We start from the raw sequence: 17629 nt of genomic DNA on the forward strand, positions 1-17629 counted from the left end.
CACCTCCTTCCCTGTTGTGAATTCATCAATATATCATCATTTGAAAGCAAAACATACATGTGTGGACATCTATCATTTCATTTGCAGTACAACTAATCATTTATTGTCATCACTCTATGCATTGCTGTGAATGTGCTGTGTCTCAAAAGTAAATGCAAATCAGCTCATCCCGTGCTCTTTGGCCATCAAGTGCACCCCCAGGGGGAGGTGGTGCCATCCCATCCCATCCCCATCCCCTTCATCTGCGTCTGGGGGCATTGGGATGTTCCTGCGCAGGCACAGATTGTGCAGCATGGCACATACGAGCGTGATTTTACCCGTCTTCACTGGGCTGTACAGCAGTGATCCCCCAGATCTGCTCAGACAGCGGAAACGGCCTTCAGCAGTCCGAATGTCCTCTCAATCATTCCACGTGTGCGGACATGTGCCCTATTGTATGCCTCTTCATGCCTGTTCCTTGGTCTCCGTACAGGTGTCATCATCCATGGCGTGAGTGCATAGCCAGCATCACCTACATGGGATGAAGATGGGGGGACATGTCAGTGTTTGTGGTATCATGTCTTAATCTGATGCTGTGCTATCTTGTATCATTGTTCATTCATGCATATGTGCCATGCAGTGGTTTGAAGTGTTCATTGGGCATCACAGTGGATGTCCCCAACTGGATATTGGCCTACACATTTATGTGCATGTGTACTGTGCCCTGCGGGTGACATTGGATTGTGAGTATGTCATAGTGCAGTGATGTGCACACATGGCAGAGTGACTCCACTGTACTGAAGTAGTCAATGCTCGACGTCTCATTTACAGGCATCTCGTGCATTGGGAGGGCAGTGTTCCATTTGTGGGTGGGTGTCTGCAGTGGCACAAGGTGTATGGGACAGTGACAGGATGGGCTGTGGCAGGGTGTGTACAGGCACACTGTGGTGACCTGTCATGTCTTCCTTTGTGATGTTTGGTATCCGCTGTCTATTTGGTAGATGGGAGGGGGGGGTGATGCATGTGCGGTCCAGCGGCACACTCACATTGCTCATTGGCCTGGACACATACATAACGCTTCAACAGGGTCAGAGCATTGTCAACTGTACTAGTCAAAGCACCCAATAGCCATGTGCTTTGTCCGGCATAGCGTTTCATGTACCGTGGCAACGTGGAATTCCGCAGTACCATTGAGTCATGGGTTGAGCCTGGGAAATCTGCGCAGCAGTGTGTAATCAGTAGCGTGGCATCACATACCATCTGTACATTCAGTGAGTGATACTGTTTCCTATTGCGGAACACCATCTCAATTGCACGTGGTACTGTCAGCTCAATGTGGGTGCAGTCAAGTGCACCTATGCAATTTGGCATGCCTGCTATGGCATGGAAGGCCAACTTTGTGGCAATGACATCGGGGAGGGTACGGGGTAGGGCTATGTGTTCCGACACATGGCGCAAAAGGGCATCCAGTACCTGTACTAGGATTTTCGAGAAACAGGGTTGTGATATGCCGTGCAGCTCACCGACCGTGTGTTGATAGGTGCCAGTGCCAAGGAAATGCAGCACAGACACAACCTTCAGGAGGGGGGGATGGCAGTGGGGGTGTCTATGTGGCTGCTGATGTTGTCCTCAATCATGGCAGTGATGTACAGGATTGTTGGGCGGTCCAGCCGGTATAGTGTGTGGATCTGTCCTGGGGTAAGGTTCCAGGGTGAGGCCCTGATGCGTGGTATTGCAGGCTGCCTGCGGGGTATTGGTGGTTGCACAATGGGGTTTGCTATAGGTGCAGGGTTGGCTGGTTGGCGCCTGCGCCTCCTCCGCCTCCTCCTCTGCACCATTACTGCCATCATGTGCAGTGCTGCTTGTTGGTTGAGTAGGCCCAGTCCAAGTGCTACTAGAGCTTCTGCCTGCATGGTTATGTGTTGTGTTGGGCTGGGTGTGGCCCTTTTGTGGGCTCCCAGCTCCCCGTGTGCTGCTGGGTCCAGCTGGGCTGATTTTTTGCACCTGTGCCCTGATTCTGTTCAGCAGGCACTGTTTAACGTCATGTTCACGGTGGCGGCGGTACTGCCACCGTGATCACGGTTTTAACGCCATTTTTCTGGCAGTGTTTCCATGTCCGCGCTAGTTGTGATGCTCGCGGTGTTTCGTGTTGCTGGTAACGGAGGGGTTTCCGTGCAGGTGGACTTTACGGGACCCTTAACTCCGTGGTGGCGGTTTGAGGAGGTGCTAGTTCCGGGGCCGCGGGTCATGATTGGGCGGACGTGGAAACGGTGCCGGTATGGTTTTACCGCTGGCGTTCACTCCGGACCGGTGTACTTGTAATGAGGCCCATTGTCTCCAACGTCTTCGCGGTATGGGGCTTTCCACAGATTGACTTGTTCCCAATGCTGGAGAATGTACAATGCCAAGATTACGCCTCCAGGTATCCGCAGAACTGCTCCAAGGGGAACGGTCTCTGGATAACATGGTCAGGGAAATGTGTCTACGCTTCCCTAACCCCTCCCCACCCCCGACCCCCCTACTCAACAAGGTAGTGCACAAGATACACCAGGAACTATGATTCTGGTTTCCCCTATATGTGCCCGCCAACCCTGGTTATCCCATCTGATGGCGATGTCAATCTCTCCTCCAATGGAGCTACCTTGCCCATACAACATGCTCTCACAAGACAGGGGGGGAGACACTCCATCCCTGCCCACAAACTCTCAACTTAGCGGCCTGACTCCTGAAGTCATAGAGTTCGGTCACCTCCAACTTCCTCAGAGATGCATGGACATTCTTAAGGAAGCAAGAAAGCCGAACACCAGACATCGCTATTCCAATAAATGGAAACGCTTCGTTATCAGGTGCCATTCTAAGAGCATCAATCCCATAGAATGCTCTCCAACCCATATTGTCTTATACCTAACTCATCTACTAGACTAGGGTCTGGTTTTTAATTCCCTGAAAGTCCACCTAGCTGCACTTTCAGCTTACACTACGTCCCAGAAAAGGTTGTCATGGTGATCAAGGCATTTATGGTAGGGGTTAAAAGACTTCATCCCTTTCAAACCCAGCTCCCGGATGGGACCTAATGTGGTATCAACTAGACTAATGGGATCTCCCTTTGAACCTATGCATAAGGCTAGCCTTAAGGCTCTCACTTACAAGACTGCTTTCCAGTGGCAGTCACTTCAGTAAGAAGCGTCATTGAATTACAGGCCCTTTCAGTTCAGGACAGATTTGTCACAATTCACAAAGATAAGGTGGTCACCCTAGATTTGCGGCTAAATCAATTTCAAAGTTCCATGTGAACCATTCAATAGAACTACCCACTTTCTTCCAGAACCCCACTAACATGGCAGAAAGAAGCCTACACACACTTGATGTGCGCAGTGCACTCATACATTATCTGGAAAAAAACAAGACCACTAAGAAAGACAAATCAGTTTTTTGTTGCAATGGCGGCTGGTAGGGAAGAGGACCCCGTCTCTAAATCAGCCATCTCAAAGTGGATTGTAAACTACATCTCTTTACTACTGTTCCTTCTCACACCCCACCTCTAACTCTGGGTACTGATCACTAGTCTATGCACAGCATGTGACTCTAAGCAGATTCACAAGCATCAGAAGACATGCATTACTTACCGTAATAGCATTTCTGATGATTGTATCTGCTTAGATTCACATGCGCCCACCCTTCCTCCCCGCTCGGAGTAGAAGGAACATAGAGCTCTTACTATTCTCTCTCTTATCTGTACTCACTCACGTTAGTCATAAGTCTCCCTCACGGCAGAAAAAACACAACCAGAGGGACCTTGACGTGTGAAGGATTTTGGGTACACTACACGTCACGTTAGGGATAGTGTTACAAGCACGCTCAGGTCGACATCCCCTTTCGATCCTTGAAAGACAAGATATAATACTCTGCGATTAGATGCCGACTATATGCACAGCATGTGAATCTAAGCAGATGCAATCATCAGAAAATGCTATTACAGTAAGCAATGCATGTCATATTATGCATTTTCAATTTATCAAGCTAAATTTGAAAGGAATTAGAAAGTGACTGTTAGAATGTTTTTTTAAATATGGACGTTGCATTGAAATCATAAAATAATATAGAATGGACAACTTTTTTCATTAATCAGATCAACCAAGTGTGTTGAATAATTCTTTTAAGTGAGTGTGTGATGTCGAAAACAAGTACGAGGACAAGGAAGAGGGGCGTGGATGTAATCCTCTAAATTTACATTACATGTATTAAAAATCTCTACGATCACGTTATTTGTTGTCATCTCACATGTTATTTTTACCAATGTGAATTCTTATGAAGTCTTACAGAATTCATTATTTCTTCCATTGTGTATGTATTACTCAGGGGGCTGGCAGGCTAGGATATGATAATCCTAGTGTAAGCAGTTATTTGATTACTACAATGGGCACATGCAAAAAAGAGGCAGAGAAATAGGTACGATAGCCACAGTTTGTGAATGGACGCTTGTAAAGCGTGAACTTGGATTAATAACATTTGAGTTGGGTTTCATCCACTGATGACCTTTATCAGTCACCAAAAGGATTCTGTGGAAAATGCAGCCTTGAAAATCCATGGGAGTTATGCATACCATCAGATCAAATGTTCCATTATGTTTATCTGGAAAATGAGTTCTCTGAACAACCTTGTTTCGAACACCAAAGCTAAAGTTTAGGATTGACAAGAACATGCATCCAACATTGAAGAAGCAAGTGTGGTGTAAGTTAATGATTGTTTTGATTGCAGTTCTGAAATATATAATTCAGACATAAGAATGGGGGATTGCAAATGTATTCGTAAACACATAAAACAGCAAATGATGTAACATGTATTCACAAGGGCAGAATATTAAAGTTTTCTTTATCGATCAATAGGCACATATGCCTAAACTGTTTGTTACCACAGAACCTCTATTCCACCAGAAGGGGTATACAGCCAAACTGTAACTGTAGCACTCCCTAAATAAACAGATCGTTACAATGATATTGGAAGACCGAGACGGGGCAGTTTACCTATTAGCAGTCCTTACATTAAAAAGCAATGTGCTAGTTTAAAGCCTGTTGTAAGAAGACTTGTCATACGACTCAATACACATGCGGTTAGCGGTCGTCAACTGCCATGTAATCGGCTCACTCACCCCTTTACACAACTATACATGTCAATGGGCCCTGACCCGGCAACAACAAAATGGGGTGTTTTCATCTGCCTTGGCGACACAAACGGTTGAGAGATTTAGATTTGGCTATGCATCTCTCGAGCATTGAGAATTACAAATATTTCTTGAAAGCTGCACCTCCAAAGATCAAGTAATACTTTCATTGGGATCTTGGATTGAGACTTTTGGCACACCAATTGGAAATTTTGCATTGTTTTTGAAGAGAATTATCATGGAGATGTGGTGTTTTTGCTGTTGCGATAACCGTACACAGTTTGAATACCTCCCATTGATGCATTTCATAATTTAAATTTGAATGCAAACTATGCAGATGAATTAAGGACACAACTCCTTTAACTCATTCCACATATGATAATAATGAAAAAGGTTTTTTGTTTTTGTGCCATGCCAGTGAACAAAATAAATGTGGGTATGCGTTACATGCGTGAGTGTCTTCTGCGTTTGGGCAGATAAATGTGTATATGTAAATGCGTAGAAAGTATGTTTAGCTCCGTCCTGCAGGAACACCGCAACAAGGAATTGCATAGCAGATGCAGCAGGTGATGGTTCTATGATTTATTGCCGCCCGGGCAGTCGACCTGAGGTTTATCGTGCAGCAGATTGTTATCAGATGGCAGATGGGAACAGTTGTGGTTCATAGATATTAATAATTCGAAATGTAAATTATGCTCCCAAGAAAAAAAGTTGAACACATTGATATATGGTGCAATGCTGATGACCCTACAATGGGTTGAATCAAACATGTGGGAGCAACTTTGTTTTAACAGTACTGCAAACCAATAGTCAAGCAACATAAGTAAAACCTCTGTATACACTCTTTCCAAGCTGTCTATTAATGATATAAAGAGTTGTCGTGTGTCAGTTTCTTTAAATTGGGACAATATTGGCCCTCCACTAGAAGGAGGGTATGTGTTAGTGTATGTTTATTGCGTTAAGCAGTTTAATAAGGAAGGGCAAACACAGCACTTGCTCTTTTTTTTAAATGTATGAGAAGGAAATCTATCAGTTTTACCTGTCATTAGGGATTCCAGGTCTTGTCTCACCTGTTTCCACAGGCACCTTAGTCCATAGCATCATTAAATAAGTTGTGCCTGGCGAAGTTTGTCAGACTGTGAAAGTGTTTATACAACACATCCTCCACTATAGTTCTATCCGGGTGGGTGTTTCATTACTGGCCTGTCGATAACTGCTCTACAAACCTCTTTGTGGTTTTTGAAACCTATAGAAGTACAGAGTGGTTCCTACTTCTTTACCTCTTTTTTTTTCTTCTTTTGGGTGGCAATCTGAAACGTATACCTGCTTACCTCACAAAACTTGTTAAGTTTGCCCTCTCCCTGCTCCCTTCTCAATGGTTTTTGATACCTACAGCAATTCATTCTCCAGGAATTTACTATCGTTATCAAACTAAGTCTATTTAACCCTCATAGTTTTTCATTGGAGCACAAGACTTGGTGATATACCAAGCTTACCAATGTGTCATAAATATCAATTGCATCATAATAAAACATGTTTATCCAACAAGATGCTGCACAGCAGCAAGAGGAGAGGATTGCATAACTTAGTGCTAATCATCTCCTGATCCAGATGTACCCATTTGTTTTTCCTCACCTCAGGCTATTAGAGGCCTCTAGGGCCACATACCCTCTCCTGCATCCATCCACTCCCCCACCCCCTGCCCACGCCACCACCTTATGACTGGCTTAGGTTTAGACATAGTGGGGGTGTTAGGAGGGATTTTCAGAACCAGCCCTCAAGGAGGGTCCTAGTGAGTGAACACAGTAATTGACACTTGATCTAGCCAAACTCCCACATGGTAACTTATGCAGGGCCGTAAAGCAGATTTCAGGAGATCAACGGCCGGTGTGTACATTCATTAACAACACACATAGACAGCCAAGTAATGAAGCAGCACACAGAAGTATACAATAAAGTATTTATTGGACTTAACATACTAAGTAGTATGAAGAAACCTGAGGTATCGTCACTACTTTTGATGGGGAAGCCCCTTTCTATGAGGCCAGCGATGAGATGCCACTACCCGACAGTCCTCTCCCCACCCCCCCCCCCATGGGGTGGTACTCAGTGGGATTATCTCATGGGGAGGGAATCCCCATTGAGAACAGTGAGGATCCTGGGAGAACGTGGCTCCCCCTTGAACTCCCACCTCTCCTTATCAACCTCCCATATCACCCTTCTGGGTGCCCACCGTGTATTGTTGCTGTCTATCCGAAGTAGGTACCATTGCACCGGAAAAGGTCTGTAAGCTGTCATTCAAAACGAGCGAGGGAAGAGAACAATGGCGTCTTCATCTCAGTACGGACAAGGAGCCCGGCCTGCTACATGTAGAAGGTCAGACCAGAGAAGCAGATGGTATTGAGGAGAGAAGCATGTCTGCTAGAGCCCTGCAAGCAAGAAGCTTACAAAAGAGAAGGAAATACACTGCCAGCAACAGGCAGTGCTGGATCGCAGAGAAACCACTGTAGAACTGCTGGTGAGACCTGTGGGAGACCAGCGAAAACTCTGAGAAGCCACAGAACACCCTGAGAGATCTGCGAACAACCGGAGGGCGGCAGCCAAGACCCTGCCGGTACTAAGTTGGGTAAGCCCAGGTTTGGGAAGACCCATAGGATGCATGAAATGCTAAGAAAAGTAAAGACTAACTTAAGTGAAAACTCACTGAAGCAGCAAGGTGAAAGGGGTCTGGTACTCGCACTCGCGGAATATGACCCTAACAACAGTAAAAAAGAATACGAACATTGTATATGCAAATTGGATACATAGATCTTGTCAGGAGAGTAAACCAAGGCTGTGGGTCAGGAAAACAAATAAAGAGAACTGTGAGCATAAAAGCACTGAGTACCCCATTTGGCAGGAGAGTGGGCCAAGTGGGTACAGAGAGCAGGATCTGGGACCCGTTGCAGCGGGAGGAAGATCAAAGTCTGTTCTTCTTGGCAGTACCTGCAAAGCAGGTCTGCTCACAAGGGTCTGGGACCCTCAACACAACTTGGGAAAGGCATCCAGGCTGTTCTTCACAGTACTGAGAAGACAGGTTTGCTGAACAGGACCCAAGACCCATTGCTTTTCAACTAAGAGAAGAGATGCATGATATGAACTCTAAAGAGACTCAAAGGAAAGGGAAACAACCCCTTTGAACTTTGTAGAACCTTGTTTGTTTTGAGCACCTTTTTTTCCCCTTCTTTTTGAACTGTCAAAGGGAACTACAGAACAGGGCTGCAGGTGGCCAACTAAGAGACATTTTCCATGTTCCCCTTATGTTAAGTTTAGCTTGTGAAGGAAAGGTTAGGCTTTGGGCACAGTATGGTGTCATTTATTTTGAACATTTCATTAGCTACTTTTGTTGACAGGGAAACCCTTCTTAGGGTCAGGGCTAGCTGGGATTTCCTCCAAAACCCTGTTTCTGTTATTAATACAATTTTTTGCAAATCAACATACCACCCTTGTGCCAGAGTTTTACTCCTACACCATCACGGTAGGTAAAACTCAAGGAAAGCATATACTGTCCAACACACCTGTATGCACATATATGTACATAGTTGTTAATCTCAGTGACATCCTAGTTCGAACTCCACCGATCAAAGCAAGGTAATAGAGGTGTTTTGCGAATGAACTTTGCACCTATGCAATCCTTTTGGCTAGAGAGGGGCACCATGAGTAGCAATAGCAAGTATTCAAAGAACCTTTACTGCAATGTTTCCAAATGTAGTACTCACTGGGATGTTTTGAAACGCTGAAGACACTTGCTTCTACTATTGGTCCTGTCAGTGAGGTCCAGGGGTCGCAGGTGCAGTGGCTGAAGTTGGTGTCTGGTTTGGGTCCAGCTGTGAGGCAATTCAAATGTTTGGTTCTGGGACGGCTCCAATAGTGACCATTCCAGGACACAGCAGATTAAGTGCAACAGCCAAGAAACCCAAGTCGGAGGTCAGCAGTCTTTCTTCATGGCAGCAGTAAAAACAGGCTCAAGGAAAGCCCCCTCCTCATGCAGGAGAGCTGCAGCCACCAATTATCTTGGGCCACAAGTTGAGGATCTGCAGGGTGCCACGCTACAGTTAAAGATTGTGACCGTGGCATCGGAGAGGCCTTGGCAACAGATGGGCAGTGCACTGGATGGTCCTGGGACACTTCGGATAGCAGGCTTCTGGTGCACGGCACAGGACTCATTGATCCCACCAGTTGAGGGGAAGGCAGCACAGACAAAGGTCTTCTCTGGTTGCAGGAAGGACAGCAGTGCTTCACTGGTTCATGGTTCGGGCAAATCTGGTGTCTGTAGCAGCAGTCTTCTGGATCTTCAATACAGACTTCTCTTGTACACATTCTTGGCTTCAGTGAGCAACCTCCAGAATGACTGCAGTGAGCCTCTTCTTAGCCATTCAGGCTTGGGGGTTGCCCCAGACCACCCAGGGAATGTATCTGCACCAGTCAAACGGGTAAGGGCTGTCCGTTCATGGACCGCAACTTAATCCACATCTGCCCAGCAACATAACATCCCCTGGGCGAAATGTTGATTATGACCAAAGTATCCCCACACACATTCCCGTCAGTTCAGGTACATAAAGCTCTTTGCCTGCGAGTCCAGGTTGGACCCTGAAAAAGTGTGTGACATTAATTGGGAGTTTCTGACCAGGGAAGTTAGAAAGACTGCAAAAAGCAAGTTGGCCAATGGACAGGTCTTAAACAACACACTTTCTCGAAATATTCTACTGAAATTGGCATTCTGCAATTAAAAAAGACAGCAGTGCACCTGAAAAATAAGTTAAGCCACTGGCATTTCAAAAAGACCTAGAAAATGTTGCCAGACAAAGTTGGGGGAGGGGGGCATACTTACTGTTGCAATACTCCACTGTAAGGTGGTGTGTGGTACGAGAAAACTTAAAAAGGGGATAAAGTCCCCCTGAAGTGATAACCTTATGGGCTAAACAGTGCCCCCAAAATATGTAAGTTGAGCAGATAATTGAAGCTAAAAAGGCTTTACTTACCTCAAAAGGCAGGAACAGTTCCAAAACAGAAAAAAAGTCAATTAAATTAAAGTTGCAAAAAGAAAAATCTTATTTTATGGGATAAAGCTGTGGTGAGCACTTATGGCATCTTGATTGCTCTCAAGTTTCTTGCATACAGCTAAATCGTTAACCAGATCACAACCAACTCCTCAATACAACCGTGCACTTCATTACGGTAGTGAGCAAATTCTTTTAATTCATTCAGTCATCCTTTCCAGATTCACACCAAGCCATCAATGTATTGCGTTCAATTTCAAATGTTGTGCCCCATGTTGTACTTCCAAAATAATTGGTTTCAAATTAATGCTTAAACACATTTGCATATACTGTTGCAATATTCTCAACCATTGAGGTTCCACGCATCTGTAAATGCTATTACCCTTAAAGGTGAAAAAAACATATGAGATTAATTTGCACAGTTGTAATAGAAAAACGTTGTGTTCCAGTCTTTTCGTGCTGTACCATTCCATTGCTTCATTCCTTTCGTTATAGGGTGTGGCAGTGTATGAACCGGTTATACCCATAGTAAATCGATCAATAATGTTCATGATCTCTAAAAGAACTGCCTCTGTCTTGTAAACAGGAGTCTGTTGAATCAGTGGTTGCAACACAACATCGATGTACTGGGCTACAGGCTCAAGCAAGCTATCCAATGCTGCTGTGATTCGTCTTCGTGGTTAGCAGTCAATAGAATAAAGGTGAACTTTGATGGGAATAAGATAAGAATGTACAAGATGTTGAGAGGTCCAGTTGTTTGCTTCTACTCTTTCTAACAGTGGTTTAATTACATTAGTTCTTTGAGCATGTTGATTACACACACAGCATTGGAGCACTTATAATATTTCTATTACAACAGTTAAAATTAACCTTATGTAATAACTTGTTTTGCTTTGACGGGAAATACTATGTGTAGACGTCTGGTATCTGCCTGGAGTGGGGATGGCACCAGCAAATGCTTATGTATAACATCCACAAATAAATGCACCTTGCCCTATGACAAAAACTGGGAAACCATATGTTCAAGTGCCGATATTTCAGGCAGGGCTCAAGTCCCAGCTGCACCACTAAAGTCAAGTGTGTGATACCTGAGCAACTCATTTAATCTGATGGTGCGTAACCTGAAACAATTGGGCGTTCAAAATATTTAAAACTTGTCAGTTCCTAAGGGGGATTTTGTTTTCAACGTGTGTACTTCAGAAAAGCCTCACTGATTTAGCTGTCTATAGTATTAATTCAAATATAATAGCGAGTGATTAACATGTTGAATGATGCACAACATTGTTACTTGACTCACTCCTGGTAACACCACTTGAAAACCATAGCCCTCTTCTAAACACCTTTCACATATGTACACCTTCCTGGTAACTTCTAATCTCTATCATCTGTGTCCCCCTCGTTGCTCCCTATCTGGCCCCAGTATCCATGCTTCACTTGAGCACTATTACATTCTGTGAGGCTGCTAATCTCCACCCTGCATCTATGATGGGTCTATACATGCTTTCTTTATTGCTTCTAATCCCTGTCCTTCATTTGTGCTTTCTCATGGCATTCAGTCAGTGTCCTGTATCCATGATAGGGGGTCATGCACCTTCCTTGCGGCTTATCCACGTACAACTCGTAGGTCAAAACATATGGTCCGTTGTGTGTATATTCCTCTTTGTTTTATCTTTGTACAGCAACTATGCTGGGCTAGGTGTACCTGTTTCCTACTGATGTGTCCTGCATCTATTCTACACTACATTGTTCACCTTGCACCCTACTAGTGTTAAAATGTGTCCTTATCTATATTTGAACACAGCACCTTCATTGTGGACTTGTAGTTTTGTCCTTGAACTGGCACTTGTTTCCTATTGTCATTTCAGCACAGACCAAGGTTGTCAGTGGACCTTAAGGAAGTTCCCATTCCTATTTTGCGTGGAGCCAGCGTATCATATCAAGATATGGGTTATGATTAAAGTTAAGGGGGTAGCAAACAATAGTTCTAGTATACCATCATTTGTTTGGTTTTGGGGCCAAAGTGTGTTTATGCCCCAAGCACCTAAAACCCTGAAGATGTCCCACAAAGAGGCTTCTGTCTTTTCAGGTATGCTTTCACCCGTTTGCTTACAGGGTTGCAGTGGACTACTTGCTAGGTTTTTTACCAGAGATACAATGCCAAGAGAGCCAAATTGTTTGAAATCGGCTATAAATGTCTACAGTCTCATTCATTACAGACGACCACTAGGGTGGACGACGGTGGAACTGCAACTTTTCGTTAATCATCCAGATTTTTTTTAAAAGTAGTTGTACAAATGGAAAGTGTAAAGAATCTTCAGAACCGCAGCATATCACGTCAATTGATCAGGCTCCCGAGTATTCTTAACAGTAGATTACTTTAGTATTTATGCTCAATGGCGATCAAAACTAAATTAAAGAATATAATTACTTGCAAATGTCTGTATTTTGACATGTAGGCTTGACATGCACTTTTAACTTGTTAGAAGGCCATTGGAAGAGGGCTGGTACCTCGCCTTCCAAGCTCCGGAATCGCGGCTCTTGAGTTCAGGTACATATGGTCAGCAGCAGATGGAATGTGTATGAGGTGGCCAGGACAGTTTCCCTAGCATTAGTAGTCCTCTCCTTTCCCCACATCCGGACCAAAATATCCTTTTTCACCCCCAGCTAATGGGGGACGTCACAGTTGCGTTGGTATACTTCTGGGTTACACCCATGTAATGTCTTTTTTTTAAATCAGGTTTTGCCTTATAGCCAGGTGAGGACGTAACTAATGTGTGTGAGGATTTTCTTAAAAAGTGTGTTTCAGTATTTCAGGCAGAGTTTCGTAAATGGAATGTTCTGTTTAGTCAGTGGTGCTAGCCAAAATGGAGATCAGTCAGAAACCCTGATTGTTCTATTTTTCTTTTGCATATGTGCTATCAAATGAGATTGGTCAGTTCCCAAAAGACCGCTTATCGTGTCTAAAATGCACGCTTGTGGAATTTCTAATGTGGGCATGTTGAAATTTTCGCTACTTTTGTATTTGCCAATGGTGTACAGTTGAGAAAATTCTACTGGCCTTTGAAGCGACAGAGCTCTGCTTTCTGCAACAACAGTCTGCCGTTTATAATCCCATAGCTACGTAACTACAAATTATATATCTGCTTTTATGCCAAACCTCAGCCCTTCTATAGCTTAAGTTTTCTGATTTAGAAAGCATACAAAGTTATGTAGTAAACATGTCTCGCATGAATTCTGTTATTGGAGAAATATATTCTGCTAGACACTGTAATAAAATATATTAGAAGTTTTTTTTTTTTTAATTCAAGTACAAAAGCTGCTGCACTTGAAAGCGATTTATTTGCAATTTTGATCTGTAAAGTTCAAGTCAAAACGACCATAAGGGAGAAGTGATTTATTCAATTTGCACTACCCATTAACCAGCTCTAATTGACTCTTGGGGCCTGATTCATGGAATGTTTTTCTATGGGATTGCACCATAATAAAACACTTCTGTGAATCAGGCCCTTGGTGAGTAAGAAATTGTGTGCTTTGTGTATGTGTTGAATTGAGGTGACAAGTGACTTGTTATGGCCGGCTAGTAGCTTGCAACTTGAGATTTTTACCCCTAATGGATTTGTCCTTCTTGTCCACCTCTCTCCCAAGTCCATGTTTGTTCAGTAGCACAGGTAGGTTGATGGTTTAGAGGAACATTTTGAAAAGCAATATTTGATTAGTACTTACCTGTAGCAATGTATTAATAGAAGTATACTTCTGTTTCTTTGGTTAGATCTATGCCTGGGGCTACAACAACTGTGGTCAGGTGGGGTCTGGATCTACGGCGAACCAACCAACTCCCCGCAAAGTCTCAAACTGCTTACAGAGCAAAGTGGCCGTCAGCATTGCATGTGGACAGACCTCCTCCATGGCTGTAATAGACAATGGTGAAGTAAGTGTGCAGTACATATAGAGTGCAATATAAAGTGTCCAATGTAGCAAGTACAGTAGAGCAAGGTGGGCATTCTGTATGGAATAAATACTCTGGAATTGACCATTTAATTTAAACTATGGTTGCTTATAGACAAGCTTTCCTTACATATGTGCTGTGGCCGTTTGTAATTTTTGCATGTCAGAAGACTCAATTCGTGTTGACGCTCATGAACTCACTATTCAGGGGCTTGTCAGTTTAAACTGGAAACTATGATCCCATACACAACTCTGGCATGCATCTGTACCTCCAACTATTGCAAGCACTTTCAATTACCTTAAGCTTTATGCTTGTTGCTGCTGAATGAAGAGTGTTCTGAGAAACCAGAGGGGATCTCTCTCTCTCAGGTGGCCAGGGTACGGCAATCGCCTTTGGATCCAGACCCTGGGAGTGGACCAGTGCGGGAGGATCATCTGGGTAAGGGATCTAAGGGGAGTCTAAGGGGAGTGGGGCTGTGGCTGCCGATAGTGAGACGCGGTATTCCCCCTTATTTTGTTTATCCAACCCATCCTATGTTTTAGCATGCTCTGAGGACCCAACCCCCAAACCCTTTTTTACACAAACACTGGGCCGAGGAAGAGGGTGACTGAGAGTAACAACATCCACTTAAACACATCGTACTGGACATGTGGCGCCAATCAGGTCAGGCATTTAATGCAAAGTGCTTACACCTGATACCAATTATCTCTCCTCACACGAATAAAAGGCAGCACCCAAAGACACACTCTGAGCAAGGCAGAATACGAGTACGAGCAGGGCTTCTGGGACGAACCCACTGGAGCAGAACGACGGACCTAGAGACGGGAGTAGCGGGTCAGAAACCCCAGGAGTTCCTTACTGGAGGTCGTTGCCTCCGACAGGCCGCGAAAGACACGTGGAGAAGGCCAGATCCCACAAGTGAAGATTGCATTGTGTTACAAGGACGCCAGAGACCCTCCTGGGTGAACAGCAGAGTTGGGGAGGTGAGGTTAAGCATGTGGTACTAACCTTGACTCGTGAAATGTGAATCATAAAAACCAAGAAGAGACAAACACAGCCGGCGAGTTGGCAAAGCGACCTGAAAGACTGGTGTGTGTTAAAGATTTGAAGTAGCAACAGTATATCACAAGTGGAGGCTGCACACGTGTGAGTGAAACGCGGGGAAAAGACCTATGAATGAACGTTGCTGTAAAAGGCAGCTGCAAAGACAGCGATACTAAGTAACACTGTGGTCTAGTGTAAGGAAGAAGCCCACTCGAAAGTCTCTGTGAAAAGTGAATTATTTAAAGTGATAAGGCGTATGAATATCGAATTGGTCCTGCTGTGGTCCGTGAAAAAACCACACATATTCGAAAATCTTCAACATCTGAAAGTGGTCCGAGCCGAACAGAGGGAGACCCAAAGGGAGAAAAGCTTGGGGAAGGGAGCCCCTTGCTTGTTTGTGTTGAACTTAATTTGAGAGGTCTGAGCACGGCAGAGGGACCTACGAGAACTGTGTGGTACAAGGTCTGAGCCCGAGAGAAGGGGACCTTTGTGAACTGTTGTGATGAAACATTATTTTTGAGGTCACAGAAAAGAGAATTAAACGTGGAAGACCAGACGGGCCTCGATCCACGCGTTGGAACTGTATGTGTTAGGAAGCTGAGCCAGAGTGTGTCATCCTGCCTAAAGGGACAGCCTTGCTCTGTGAGGTCTAACGTGGGGAGGAGAGCTGGTTTAACCACATGTATTCATTTGAACACTGCTTTTTCGTTTTGCATACATTTCTCCTTTTTACACTTTTTTGTACAAGAGATGGGGCAGGAATTAGGTTTTGTAAGCATAGGCCATTTTGATTTGACAGACTCCACTAGGACTCTGTTATTTATTATTTGATAGTTGAGACTACTCCCATTTTAGTTATAGGGGAGAATAGGATTTTCTCCAACTCCAACCAGTTCAATAAAGGTTTTACAAATTGTACCCATTGTGTCGGTGTCATACTTGTGATACTATGCCTCCCCTACAGTGTCAACTCCATTTGGAATTGCAGGACGTTAACTAACCATACATTTAAATGCTTCATCTAATGGATACCACCTCTGCCCGCCACTCAGGCCTTCTTCAAATGTCTTTCAATAAGTGCACATTATTATATGATAACATTACTTTTGAGATTCCTGCCCGCACCACTGAAAAGGAACTAGTGCTGACACCACAAATGTCCCTTTTTAATAGCACCGTGAACCCATTGGTCAGTAAAAATAACATGTTTGCTACTGCAGTATGACAAGTCAAGAAAATGCAGACATCCACTTTTTTGCTACAACTAGAAACTTAATTCTGACCAAATAATCTACTCTTACCATAAACACTTCTTTTAGCTAGCCTATCAGCAACTGTGGTCCGAGAACCCTCACATCAATCCATGGTCTCTTAACCTTATACCCCCATCACCTTTGCAGAAACGAGCACCACAACCAGTGCCTCTTCAGTTTCTCACCCTTCCCCATGTCTATCAATAAACAAGCTCTGATTTGTTGTGGAGAATTGCTGAAGGTAACCTTAAACCAGTTGCTGCTTAAGGTGTACCTATATTTTTCTTAGTATACTTTAGACATACTCTTGTCATTGTTAACGCATATCTTGCATTGAATTGTATAGCTAACCTTTTCCATGGTAAGCAAGCCTTTTTCCGTTGGGTGATTGTGTTCTGTTTCTCTGTAAATGTGTGTTGAAAATTGAGAAGCTTAATCAGTGCTTCCCTTTTGACTGAACTCTGAGTCTGTGCTTTTTAATTTTTTCTAAATCTTGTGCATGTTTCACAAATGAAACATTTTAGACTCGCTGACCCTGTATCAATGGCTGGCTTCAACTGTATGTCCGGAGGCCACCACAAAGGGTAGAGTTAAGTCTAGTTCCCTCCGGTATCCAGATGACTAGACAGCAGTGAATGTGGTGACCGCCAAAGTACCTTTTATTTTAAAAAAAACTTTGGTTTTATTAGCATTTTTCATAATATAACAAACAGGCTCAAAGCTCGATTAGAGGCACAGGAAAAATCAAAAATTTGGTAGTGATGGGAATCGTCCCAATTCTGAAAGGATGGTGTCAATTACCTTGTTCGAGTGCCATGGTAACCATGAATCTAGGAGGCAAGACTGGAAGAACAGCAGAAGATTCTGAAGAGGAAATAAAATGAGGTAATAAGGGGACTAGAGCAAGGGGGGGGAGAAGGAAACTAGAACGAAAAGTTAGAACTATGAGGGAGAGATAGACCCACATCAGGGGTGTTGTGACTTGTTTGTACGTCTCCAGAAGGCTAAGTTAAGCTGTCAGTGTAGAAAGCATGTCATCTCCCAGAGGTTGATAGCCCCATGTTGGAATGGGTTTAGACTGCTCAGGGTGGTTCCAAGGTAAGTAACATAGTGGTGCCACTATTGATGTTAAGCAGGATCATCATTGAATGTCGATGGTGCCTCTGGTGCTAAAGGGACAGTCACCAGGTGCTGCATGAGTGATCGA

At 44.0% G+C, this 17629-nt stretch overlaps 1 protein-coding gene across 5 annotated transcripts in view; it reads left to right on the forward strand.

Moving 5' to 3' along the window:
- The window catches only part of RCBTB1 (RCC1 and BTB domain containing protein 1), a 765714-nt gene that overhangs the window by 251172 nt on the left and 496913 nt on the right, over positions 1–17629 (forward strand). For all 5 annotated transcript variants that reach the window (XM_069640792.1, XM_069640789.1, XM_069640793.1 and 2 more), the window contains one exon: positions 13949–14107. In XM_069640792.1, coding sequence (XP_069496893.1) covers positions 13949–14107 — 159 coding nt within the window. The remainder of the gene's footprint in view (positions 1–13948; positions 14108–17629) is intronic.

This window comes from Ambystoma mexicanum, chromosome 7q (assembly GCF_040938575.1).
Source record: "Ambystoma mexicanum isolate Mex_15411 chromosome 7q, UKY_AmexF1_1, whole genome shotgun sequence".
Taxonomy (NCBI): Eukaryota; Metazoa; Chordata; class Amphibia; order Caudata; family Ambystomatidae; genus Ambystoma; species Ambystoma mexicanum.